Below are 12,231 nucleotides of genomic sequence, written 5' to 3' on the forward strand. Positions count from 1 at the left end.
AAATTTGAGTTGGTGGAAATGCTGATACCTTCAGTGGGGAAAGCAGAGGTGGGAAAACAGCTTTTGATGGTGTCGACGGAATGGTTGTCGGCAACAGTGTCGTCAATGACGGAATTTTGTCTACTTGTTGACGGTATGGTAGTCACCGTCACCGACGACGGCAATGACTCCTTTGACACAGTGGGTGTTTTTTCGTTGACGGGATCATCATCGACAGGATCATTGTCGATTGGTTCGTCGTCGATGGGGTAAGCGTTGATGGGTTCGTTGTATACAGTGTTGTTGCCGACAACACTGAGGGTCTCTTCGTCAGCTGTCTTGTAGGCAGTGTTGATGAGGTCGTTGATAGTGACATCATCAAAGAGGTTAATATATTTATTTTTTTAGTAGCTGATCCTAAATGCAAACTCATGAAACATTAAAGGCATAGTTTCCTTGTTTAGGGGCAGAAGGGGTGGCTTCAAGCGCCGTTCCAAACAAAGTCCAACTCAGGAAACTTAGTACGTCTCTGTTTTTTGCGCTGCCTGCGTGGAAGTGTGTGGAGGAGCACTTTTCACAGAATCTTCCCCTGAAGAGGGGGCATCCCCTTTAGAAGGAGAAATATTTGCCTTTGCCACCAGATACAAAGCTAATCTCCTTACTTTTTCCTTAAGAGTTTTAGATGAAAAGCACCTATCAAAGTCACATGTAAATGCCTTATGTTTTGGACACAGGCAAAAAATACATTGTAAATAAGTATCTTCAATATATATCTTTTTTAGACCACACAATGAGCAAGCCTTAAAAAGAGCTTTCTTGTGTCTTTCAGCCATTGTGACAGTTGGTGACAGTTGTCTGTCCAGTAAAATTATCTCCCTGGCACATAAATGTATACAATTTCCCTAAAAACAACTCACAGTACTTCTGTGTCGAAGATAGAGCTGATTTAAATCCAAGGCAGATCAAGAAAGTAACCAATGTAAGTTTCGCTGAAAAGTCAAAGCAGAGACCTGTATTAGTAACCTGAGCTATAGTGGCCTTTAAGGGGGGAGTAGGAGAGCTTAAGCTTCCACCTCATTGGCTGAACTTTGGGTGCTTTCAAATGAGGTGGATGTGCTACTAAATATGCAATGTTGTTTCAGGGCTTTGGCCATTTTACACTGTATGCTGTTTATTTAACACTTTATACTGTCATTTTAAAGTACTGAGGAGTGGGACTGTCAGCCTGATGACGGGGAATGATTCAAGCTTGTGAATATATAAAAGATCCAATGTTGGAAAAATAGCAGTTTACACGTCAAACATAGTCAGTAACGCCAAAGCACAATGCATGGTATGCATGGTTTGAAGCTGTAGTATTCCATGTTTTGTAGAGGTAAACGTTTTCTTTTCCTTCATTTACTGATTATAAGTCGTTCATAAGCTTACATTCTGTAGACTGAGCAGATGATCATTTGTGGATGCATGTGATTGCAAATAATACTGAAAGCAAAAAGCAATATGGCTATAGTGTTATTAGGTCGATGTATGAAACTTCCTTGTTACGCAAAAGGGAGACCACTTGTGTTAAACATGTTAAAATGTTTTTGAGAGGAAGGTGGTCGCCATCCACTCTCATTTTTGGAGTCCAGAATAAGAGAGATAAAGTCAGAAAAGGGAGAAAGAACGAATAAGAAAAAGACAAAAACTCAGTGACAAAGGAAGAAAGTAGTGAAGAAAAACAATCTTCCAGTTTGATAAAAAGGTAGGGAGTGTCTGGTGGTGGATCAGAGGCATGAGGTAGAATCAAGACTCAACATATTTGTTATTCCACAAGCCAGACATTTGTCGGCACTGGCTGCATGCTACTGAGGAACACTTTGGGCACTGGCACTTATTATTTTACAAATTAAGCACTGGCTTTCCAGGCTCCCATATGGACTGTATTACAGCAAACTCTGACAAAGCTCTCTCTATGATTGACTTGCCTGTTTGAGTCTAGGTCCCAAAGGTTGGTCGAGCGGATGTGGGTAGCTGTGTAGGGTGCTCTGGATGGTCCAATGCCAAGCTCTATTTGTTATTTCATTGCTCACAGGTGACCTCTCTCCCTCCACTGCAAAAAGGAGATCGAAGATCAGATGGCTTAGCAGCCCTTTACACGAAGACATAGAGGGGCTGCAGGACATGGCAGCCTGCAGTCAGCCTGCCAGCAGCCACAGGATGGCAATCCAAAGTGTAGGAATCCTTTGAGGAATTTGAGGGCCCTAATAGAACTGGAGCTGGAAGCAGAATGGCTCTGGCTCCACACATCGTGTGGCGACGTGATATGTCTAGTGAGCAGCGGGGAACCTAATTGTGGAGCAGTAGGGCATTGGGTGCCTGTAAAAGCTGCCTCCTTTTGATGATCACTGCCTGCCTGCGGTGAGCCTACGAAGGAACCTCTGCTCCTGATACCCAGCGACTGACACAACTCTGTGCAGGGTAGTTTGGATTTGATGAGTTTCTGTTACCATGACTCTTAAAGAGGTCAAGCCAATGGCCACCACAGAAACAATGACTTTTTACTACATACCATGCATCTCCATCTCAGGTAGATTGGACTAATGCTGACCCAAAGCACACCAGTACAGCTGGTCTGACCCCAGGAGAGACATTAGCTTGCTTATAGACTTGAAGGTCTCTATCAGGAGTACTTGATCATACATTCACTGCGATCAAAGGCAGTATGAAAAAACTTGAGAGGACATTTAGCCAACTTGAGGCGCAACTTGAGGGGTAGAGAGCAATGCCTGATAAAAAGGAGACTACCTTCAGCAGTCTAATGGAGGTTAGAAGAACTAGGCCAATCTGTTGCATTGTAGGTGTTGTACATGTGTGCTCAAGCACTGATTGGATGCCCATGGCACTGACTCTGCTCGCTTGATTAGACTCAGCCATCAATGACCAAAGTGCCTTAAAGATGGAAAGTACCTAGCCCAGGTCCTGCACTATTGAAGAGGACAACACCATTGCCTCACCTCGGAACCCCAGCAACCATCACCATGAGTTACCGGATATCAGGAAGTATGCCTGGTGCAGCTGCGAGGCCCATCAGCTGCTGGCCTCATCCAGCCCATCAGCCTGCTGCTTGCCACCCCGGACATTGGCAAGCAGCTTGTGACTACCTGAACCAAGTGGGGCAGCTGCTTGACTCAACTACATCTTGCATCAGTAAACACAAACTGTAAGTGACGGGCCAAACTGCAGCCTGCTGTGATCCAGAAAGTGAGTGAGAGATTGACCACAAATACATCCTAAAGACACGAATAGCTAAAGAGGAGGAAACGCTGAACCTGCAATGATTATTACTACCAGTGAGCCCTAGACTAACAGAGGGGTAGCAAAAGGATGGAGTAGAGAAAGGGGCCAGACTTCATGACTGTATTAGCCTTGCACCCGCATATCAGTTGGCTGTTACTGTCTTTGTGTAGTATTGGGTTTTACAGTGTAATAAAATACTTTTATTTTACAAAGAGAAGCATTGGGCTACACATTCACGTTACTGTGCTGCTGGATGCTCGTTGAGCACTGAACCTGCTAAATCTCCCACACTAATCTCCCTGAGAAGCATGTGACTACTATCCTTCACTACCACTGAGAGTCTGAAGGGGTTGTACTTGACCCAGTTCGCAGAGCCATAATAGGATGGACCCAGGGCCAGTACAGACAAACTACCCTTAGCCCCCCCAGCTGTGGCCCTGTAGCCCATGCTTGTCCTGCGCCCCCCCCCGAATGGGGTCTAACACCTAGAAAGCTGCATCATGCTCCTCACAAGTGGTCTTTACACTTCAGTCTTTAAACCTGAACTTTCACAGGTGAAGGTTTTCTCTTAGTAGATTTAGTCATATTGCAAAAAACTTTCAAAGGACCTGGAAACCAAAACATAATTCAAATATCTAGGCTAATTAGACTTTTACAAGGAAAGTCGCTTTTCAGTTAGAGATTTTGTCAAGTCGCTGTAGAAGCCAATTACAGTTAATTTTTGCCCAACAACTAAATAAGAGTCTTTTACAATGGTGAGGTGGTACTTTGTTACAGTAAAAGCAGTGGCAATAGGTCTTCACAAACAGCTAGCCTTGGCATCATCTCCAAAGAAGCTGCCTGGGCTGCTTCTCACTCCTATCACAAATGTAACTCATATGACATCCAGACTTATATTTCTTTCAAATTGTAAGCCAATACAACAATGAAGCCGAAAAATAACAAAATGGGTCAACACAAAATAACACAATAACAAAATGACAGTGCAACAAAAGACAATGACTCAACATATACACTACATGGTACCCTCTTATCACTTACAAACACATTTACTACAACCCAAAAGTGCAATAATACAACAGCGCACCCCAGGACAACACAACAAAAGCACAGCCACAACACTGTACCAACACAATGCAACAACAAAACACAAAATTAGAACAGCCCCTAACACACCACCTCACAGTTGCAACAGTATGCTGTATTGTGCTGGTGTGATACTGTGCTGTGTTGTGTTGTAAGTTGTGTAGTATTGCTTTTATTGTATTTTTGTGGTGTGTTTTTGAACTGACTTAGCTTAGTTGGTTTGTCACTTTCTTATGGCATATTGAATTGTCTTGTTGTGTTGTATATTTACTGTGTTGTGGATTCATTGTTTCTTTGTAATGTGCCTTATTGTTGTTATTGTGGTGTTGGAATGTATTTGTTCTTGGCATGTGTTGCTGTAGTTAAACATGCTCTGCATTCTCCTATTTTCTAGTGTTGGGCTCGGACGTTTACAACTTGATTTTCTTTGAAGAATTCTCTCAAGTGACTAGGTATATGGTGACTACTTCTTATGCCTGCATTGCGCATGGGCACAACATCATTTTAGATTGTGTTTTCCCACCGTAGGGTTCGGACGTGATGACTGCAGCTCCGGGATCGAGGGGCTCTTCTATGCCATTCCCGGTCTTCTTTTAACACCGATCAGAGCAAAAAACGATATTCTACTGCTGACTCGCTACCAAGAACTCAATGCCACCGAGGATCAACAGAATTTCCACCGCTGGCCTGGCTAGGGGTCTCGAGCTCAGAAGCCCGACGCCTCTACTTGATGTTTTCTCCTTCAAGAATGCAGAGCTGGAGAGAGAACAGGTCACGTTTAAACATGGTCCCTGCTGTAATGAAAAATACTCCTGGTCTGAACGTCACCAGGTGTGTAATTGGTGTTTGTCCTCTCCACATGATGACATCAAGTGTGAGGCCTGCCTGGTATTTAGGTCCAAAAAGATTCTTTGTCATTGAAGGGACAGGTGCTGGGTTCACCTTACGATGAACAGACATTCCACGGAGGACACCCCAGACATTTTCAGGGAAGAAAACCCAGTCCCAAGGAAATTTAAGAAGCTGGGCCTTAAGACATTCCGGCTTACCAGCAATCACTGGAGGTGGATTTATCCTCCTGTTCAGATGAAGAGCTGTAACAATCCCACCTTGAAGTCGAGGCAACAGGACAACACACAATGACAATTCCATGGGCTGTGATTATAGCAGACACTCATACCAAGTTCACTGAAGTCCCTCGAGGTATGGTATTGCACCATCCATGAGATGGTCAAGCTATTAGCCCCTCAAAGACGAGCCAGCCCTCTGGGGCCCCCCATGACTCCAGTACAGGTTGAACTCACAAGATGCTACTCAGTCAGCACCCCCCACATCCATGGGCTCACAACATTCCTGACCAGCTTCCAAGACAAAAATGTTAGCCTCGTCAGCGCCCAAGCCCATGCCAGCATCGAAGGCACCACCGGCACCGAAAGTCCACTTGTAACTGACACCACCTTCAGGTGCCGACCTCAAAGGTGTGGCTTCCGCAGGCTAATCCTTCGATGCCGAGGACCACTGGCTTTGAAAGCCCCAAAACTCGGAGCAACCAATCCATGAGCTGCTCCATGCAGAGCTCGATGCAAACAAAAGCAACTTTATATTGATCCACATACAGGAAGGAACACTACTAAACCAACACCTAGGGTGGTGGACACCCTACCACCTAATTGGAAGCTGACCATTGAGGAGGACTTGGGTTCAGGGCCATAACTGCCTCCCAAGCACATAGAGAGGCACAAGGACAAGGGCACCAGCCGCATCCACTTCGCCCCTTCTACTGCTCCGCCGCCATCTCTTGCTGTACCCGCCCATGACACACTCCACATAAAAAAGCCACTTCCTTGGGTTTCCCTGGCAACATCTCATTAGCGGATATTTTTTACGCTACTATTTAGTCAACTTCACACAATGTACCAAACACTACTGTGTGGATATTCTTGCTACATAGCAAGCTCTAGTCGACCAAACTGGCCCAAGTACCCTCTTTCAGAAACTGCCCCATCCACACTCTAGCCACCACTTAAATCATAGCATGTATATCTACAGCAACACATGCTATGAACAGAAAATGTTCTTACCCAGACTAGCTTTTTCTTCTATCCTTACTAATTTAGCAATGCAGATGTACATCACCTTCTTCTACCACTCCATACCATTCTCACCCGCTGGACTAAAAGCAATTTAAAATGGAGACAGTGCCCATGTGCAATGCAGGCATGAAGAGTCACCATACACCTCGTGACTCGGGAGAATTCGTCAAAGAATAACAAGTTGTAAATGTCTGAGCCCAACACTAGATAGCAGGAGTTTGCAGAACATGTGAATCTGCAGCACTGCATGCTATGACCAGATGTTTACAGGGTAAGTAACAGTTTCCTTTTGGTTAACCTCTCTATTGCAGTCTGTCTTCTTATATGTTCCAACATTTGTATCTCTTAAACACAAACATGGTTTCAATATATTGTGGTAATGTGTTTGCACTATTTGAGCTGTTAGTAGCATGCACCAGCATCAAATAAAACAAGCTTTGCGATTTGTCCAAGCAGCGTTTGTCAAATACCTGTTGGGCTCAGAGTCAATAGCTCACTCTTGTCATACAACAGTCCCCCTGTAAGAGTAGCCCGGGCTCCTAGCAACACCACTTACCCTACGCTACCATATAGCCTGTCTAGTCAAGTCAGGCTTTGACAGCTGCTATCCCCTGGGGCTCACAGAAGTAATTTTTTCAATACCATAATGGTGTCTCTTTGCTAAATGGGTCAAATTAGGAATCCTCTATCCCTAGAAGTTGCGCAGAGAGAGTCTTACTCCCAGGGGGTCAAAAGAGGAGTCCGATTCACTCAAATAATGATGTGATAGGTCCCTGTCCCTGTAGTCAATGACGGCAGGAGGCCTTTACCCTTCCCTCCAAGTATTAATGACTAGAATTCCTTTTCCTTAAGAGTTTGCAAGCCGCATCCAGAAGCTCTCAAAAGGCCCATGAATTGCAGAGTAGTACCACTGGGAGAGCAGAGGAAGCGTGAAACATCCTTTTCCCTTGGTCCTAGTCAAAATTGAACTTTCTCCAGAAGTCCCCTCTTCCCACATGTCAATGTGAGAAGACTAATTTCGCCAGAATTCAACAAGAGCAACTCTTCTATCCCAGGAGGCATGGTGAGAAGCATCTTTCCCCCTATGATAAAGGACAAACATCTTTGCCCCATGAGTCATATTGGGAACGACCCTTACAGTCACTGGAAATATTGAAAATGCCCCCCCCCCAAGGAGTTGCAGCTAGGAACACCTTTCTGCTGGAGTCACAGAACAGTGCCACTTTTCCAAAGTGGTGCCGATCTTTCTGGTACCCCTACATGTGCCCTCTACTTTGCTGTCTCCTCTACAGAGAACTGACTGTCAGTACTAAGAGAGATTCTGTCTCTCCTTATACAGGGTCTAGGAAGTGAGGACAGGAGACGGACCCTTACACCGCTGGCCCTAAGAGAGCGCTACAGCACGCTGAGTGACAGCCCCTTGGGTAAGAGCCTCTGTCCTATACCATACTTCATCTCTTTTCAACACTTTCGATTGGTGGAGTAGCTTATATGTCTCAGCACTGGAACAAAAGAGGCACTGGAAGTCTAGACTGAATACATTGTCAGAGTTGTGTGTGGCTGTCAGTGCTTGCACCGCTGAGTTTAGTGTGTTGAGAACAGTCAGCAGGTATAGTCCGAGCAGTGCATGGGCCTCAATAGCAGGGATGCTGCACAACAGTGTCAAAATGTGTTGGTACTTGAAAAGGAAAGGGCACTGCAAACCACGACTGAGATTCATTTTTAGAGAGGAAAATGAGACCCAATAACGGAATTGCAGGGTTGCTGCAGGTCACAATTGAGATGCTTTGTCAGAGCTCCTTATCTGTGTACATGTCAGAATAGAGGTGCATTTACAAAACAATCTGAGGGCCCAAAACCTCTGTCTGAGTCCCAGTACTGGAACACTAGGGAGTGCAGAAGGTCAGGATTGAGGGAAATTGACAGAGTAGTTTAAGAGTCATGGTTGTGGAATAACAGAGGACATTGGTCCTGGGGTTCGGTATTATGGGGCAGGCTGTATGGACCTAACTAGTTGACCAGCAGTGGTATTACAATGCATGGTTTATGGAGAAGTGCCAGAGCGGTTTAGTCTTTCATGTAGGAATAATACGAATGCTGTATGCTAGAATTGAGGTGTACTGTCTGAGTTGTGCATGGCTCCCAATACTGAGATTGCAGTTGTCCTCTGGAATTGGATTAGGAGCACTGGCAGATCTGTGAATTGGTGCCAGACAGTGACAGAAGATGCCTGGGCAACAGATTTGAGTAACACTGACTGAGATGTGCATGCGTGCAAATACTAAGGTAGCAAATCTCTGTCATAAAGGGATTTCTTTCACTTTTCTCCTGTCTCATGTTTTATACTTATATCCTCCTCTTTGTTTCTGCTTCTTCATATACATATCTCTTGTAGACGTTCAGTGCCCTCCCTTCTTTATCTTTAGTGCTGTGTTTGTAACTCAGCTTCTTACTCTGCCTGCACTCTTGTCTTCTTGTCTCTTTCACTCTCTATACTCAATGCCTATAAGACTCTTGTAAATATCTCTCTCTCTCTCTCTCATACTCTTGCTCTCTCTCTCTCTCTCTCTCTATTTCGGTGTAATTCTTTCCTTCTCGGTCAGTAACTGTCGTTTCCCCCAGGCTCCCTGAGTGGAACTGACCGAGCAGACATGAAAATGGCTGTAATTTCTGAGCACTTGGGCCTCAGCTGGGCAGGTAAGTCCTTTACTATGATCTGCATCTTTGCCCCACATGTGCACTATTAATTTATAATCAGCATTCCTGTTTTTAAATGAACTGCTTAAAAAAGTTTGCAATGAAATACCTTTCAGAGTTCCTCATTTCCTTTGATACAATGTTGTCATCGGACAAAGTCTGGGTCTTTAAAAGCCAGTGTTTATCCCATAACTTGATTTAGTGTTCATGTAGTGTTCATGTAGCCCAATACCAGTTATCAAGAGCCTAGATCAGCAAGAGTTAGTGCTTAATTTGAGCAGGTGTTTGCCAGGACTCAGCACCTGAATTCATTTAAAGCACCAGGAACTAACTGGTGTTTTCATTCACAATTTCCTTGGCTTGCATTGGCCTGCCAGTTGTACATGTTATGTGTATTTGTAAAGCGTACTATCACCCGCAAGAGTATCCAGGCACTGAGCAGGTGTGTGTGCCTTGCCTTAACTGGTTAGGTTGGTAAATAGAAAAGACAGGTCTTCAGCTTCTTGCGGCATTCAAGAAGAGAGGAGAGGCTTTGGTGTGGAGTGGGAGGTCGTTCCATGCGTTAGGAGGAATGTAAGAGAATGAATAAAGTTATTTACCTAGAACTCCGGATCTCCAGTATTGGTATCTTTTATAGATTCCATGCTTGATTTCAACCCTGTTGTCAAACTGGGAACCCTTTGGTAGTAACCCATTACATTGCCTTACATCTAAACTTTTCTTCCATGTCCATCTTATTATACATGACCCAAACTCTAACCAGTCAAAAGTCACCTCACCCAGCTGATCTCCTGTCTAAGGATGCCAACTGTTAGATTTTCTACACCATAGGTAATATATCTCTAGCACATGACAAGGTGGGTGGGTTGCATGTGAATCTATTAAAGATACCAATGCTGGAGTACTGGAGTTGCAGGTAAGTAACTATTCCTTCCCCAACTTTGGATCTTTCATAGATTCACATGCTTGAATTCAGATGATCAAATCAGTACTATATTGTAACTGTAAAGAGTACAGTGGAAATAAGGTTTGCCTTATTTAAAAAGATTTCTTAGCACATCTTGACTCACCACTGCCTCCTTGTTGGACTGCACATCAATACAATAAAGCTTTGCAAAAGCATAAGTTGCTCTTCACTTTGCTGCTTTACAAATGTCATTTAGGGAAATGCCTATAAATAATGCAGTTGTCACTGCCATAGCTCTTGTCAAATATGCTCTCACTCACATTTACAATGGTCTTTTCATTGAGATAAGCACACAGCGGTGGCCGGTGCTTGGTGCGGCAAGGGGGGAAGTCGACAGACGACGGAATAGTTATTATTTATTTATTTATTTATTTAATTATACCTATTCCGTCGACTTCCCCCTGCTCCACCCCCATACCGCGCTTACCTGTGCCAGCTGCCACTGTAAGCACAGTCCTAATACATGACACTATGTCCCTCGCAACAATCTGCTTACTGACTGCTTTGCCTTTACCTCCTGGACAATATGCTACAAATAGCAAATCTGTTTTTCTAAAGTCTTTTATTGCTTGCAAATACAATTTCAAACACTTCTTAATGTCCAAAGAATGCAAAGTTTGCTCTGCAGCTGAATTTGGAGTTGCAAAAAACATTGACAATGTGATCTTTTGCTAATAATGGAAAGACAGTACTTTTGGTATAAACTTTGGGTTAGGCACTAAAGTCACTTTATCCTTCGGAAAAATCTGATATTGTTCTTTACAACTTAATGCATGCAATAAGGTAAACCTCATTGCCACCGTACTCTTTATTGAAGTTGAAGAAAGTACTGCTTTGATAATCTGAATTCAAGCATGTGACTCCTCAAGCTGAAATAATAGACAAGAGAAAAGTGATTGTATAAAATGTGAATCCTGGTAAGTAGCTACAACACAAAAATATTAAATCAATCACAAGTAAGACATCGTAACAATATGGGAACTCATAAAATCCATATAATTGGGCACTCAGCAGCACAAAATCACATAAAAGGACCCCCTCCCTGTACACTATACAGTCATAAAAGGGAGGGGCTGCTCAGACTTTACATTTTTAAGGCAATTAACCTATGTCATAGCTTAAAACAATGGTCTTGATTCAGGGATATTAGCATTGGTAACTAATGTGGAATTTCTTGCAAATCAGATCATCTCTTTGGCCCGGTTGTAAACCACGTGTGCCTCTACAATGCTGCCCGACAAAAATGCCTCTTAACGCATTCCTTTACCACTCATGCCTTTATCTCACATGTCTCTACCACACAATTTTGTGACTGGTAAAGAGATATGTGTGGTAAAGATCACAATTCAACAACCCGGTTCTGAGCCCTAAAAATAACCCAGTCCCCCCGCCCCTAAAAACATCCCTGACCCCGCCCAAACCCTAAAAACAACCTGACTTCCCCCCAGCCCTAAAAACAACCCGACCCCCCAGGCCTAAAAGCAACCCGACCCCCCCCCCCCCGGCCAAAAAACAACCCAACCCCCCCAAAACCATTAGAACAACCCCGAATCCCCCCTGAGCCCTAAAAACATCCCTGAACCCTAAGAACAATCCCGACCCTCCTAAGCTCTAAAAACAAACCTGAGCCCCAAAAACAAACGAAGCCCCAAAAACTACCCCACCCCTAAAAAGTACCCTCACCCCTCCAAAATCCTGCCCCACTTACCAGACTAGGTCCCGGAGCTCCCTCTCCCGCTCCTTCCTCTTCTTGTGCCCGCCCATCCGCGCATCTAGACCATGCACTCGCCTTAACCACGCATATGTGTGGTTAAGGCACGTGTGGTTCAGCTTGCGGAGAAACAGCTTGTGTAAAGGCTGTTTCCCCTTTGTCCCTGATGCTTCAATACCAGTGAAGGTATTTGGCGAGTGCACAGACAACAGATTCTTTGGTCTCTGCTCGTAAAATCCTCAGAGCCACCAGTCATTGCATACCCGCAAGCTTTCTACAAACTGGCAAAATCCAACTAGACCTTTGTCGAGCGTAACCAGGACAAAATAAGTTTTAAAAAATTCTCTTCGGATTGCAGGCATACTTTACAGGCCATACTCGAATCTACTTTGGATTTCCATTTTGCACAAAAAGACTGA

General features: G+C 44.2%; 1 protein-coding gene across 10 annotated transcripts in view; it reads left to right on the top strand.

The window, feature by feature from the left end:
• The window catches only part of ANK1 (ankyrin 1), a 1,037,654-nt gene that overhangs the window by 747,728 nt on the left and 277,695 nt on the right, over nucleotides 1-12,231 (top strand). For all 10 annotated transcript variants that reach the window (XM_086943592.1, XM_086943597.1, XM_086943588.1 and 7 more), the window contains 2 exons: nucleotides 7,777-7,861; nucleotides 9,060-9,134. In XM_086943592.1, the coding sequence (XP_086799718.1) occupies nucleotides 7,777-7,861; nucleotides 9,060-9,134 (160 nt within the window). The remainder of the gene's footprint in view (nucleotides 1-7,776; nucleotides 7,862-9,059; nucleotides 9,135-12,231) is intronic.

Source organism: Lissotriton vulgaris, chromosome 11 (assembly GCF_964263255.1).
Source record: "Lissotriton vulgaris chromosome 11, aLisVul1.2, whole genome shotgun sequence".
Lineage (NCBI taxonomy): Eukaryota > Metazoa > Chordata > Amphibia > Caudata > Salamandridae > Lissotriton > Lissotriton vulgaris.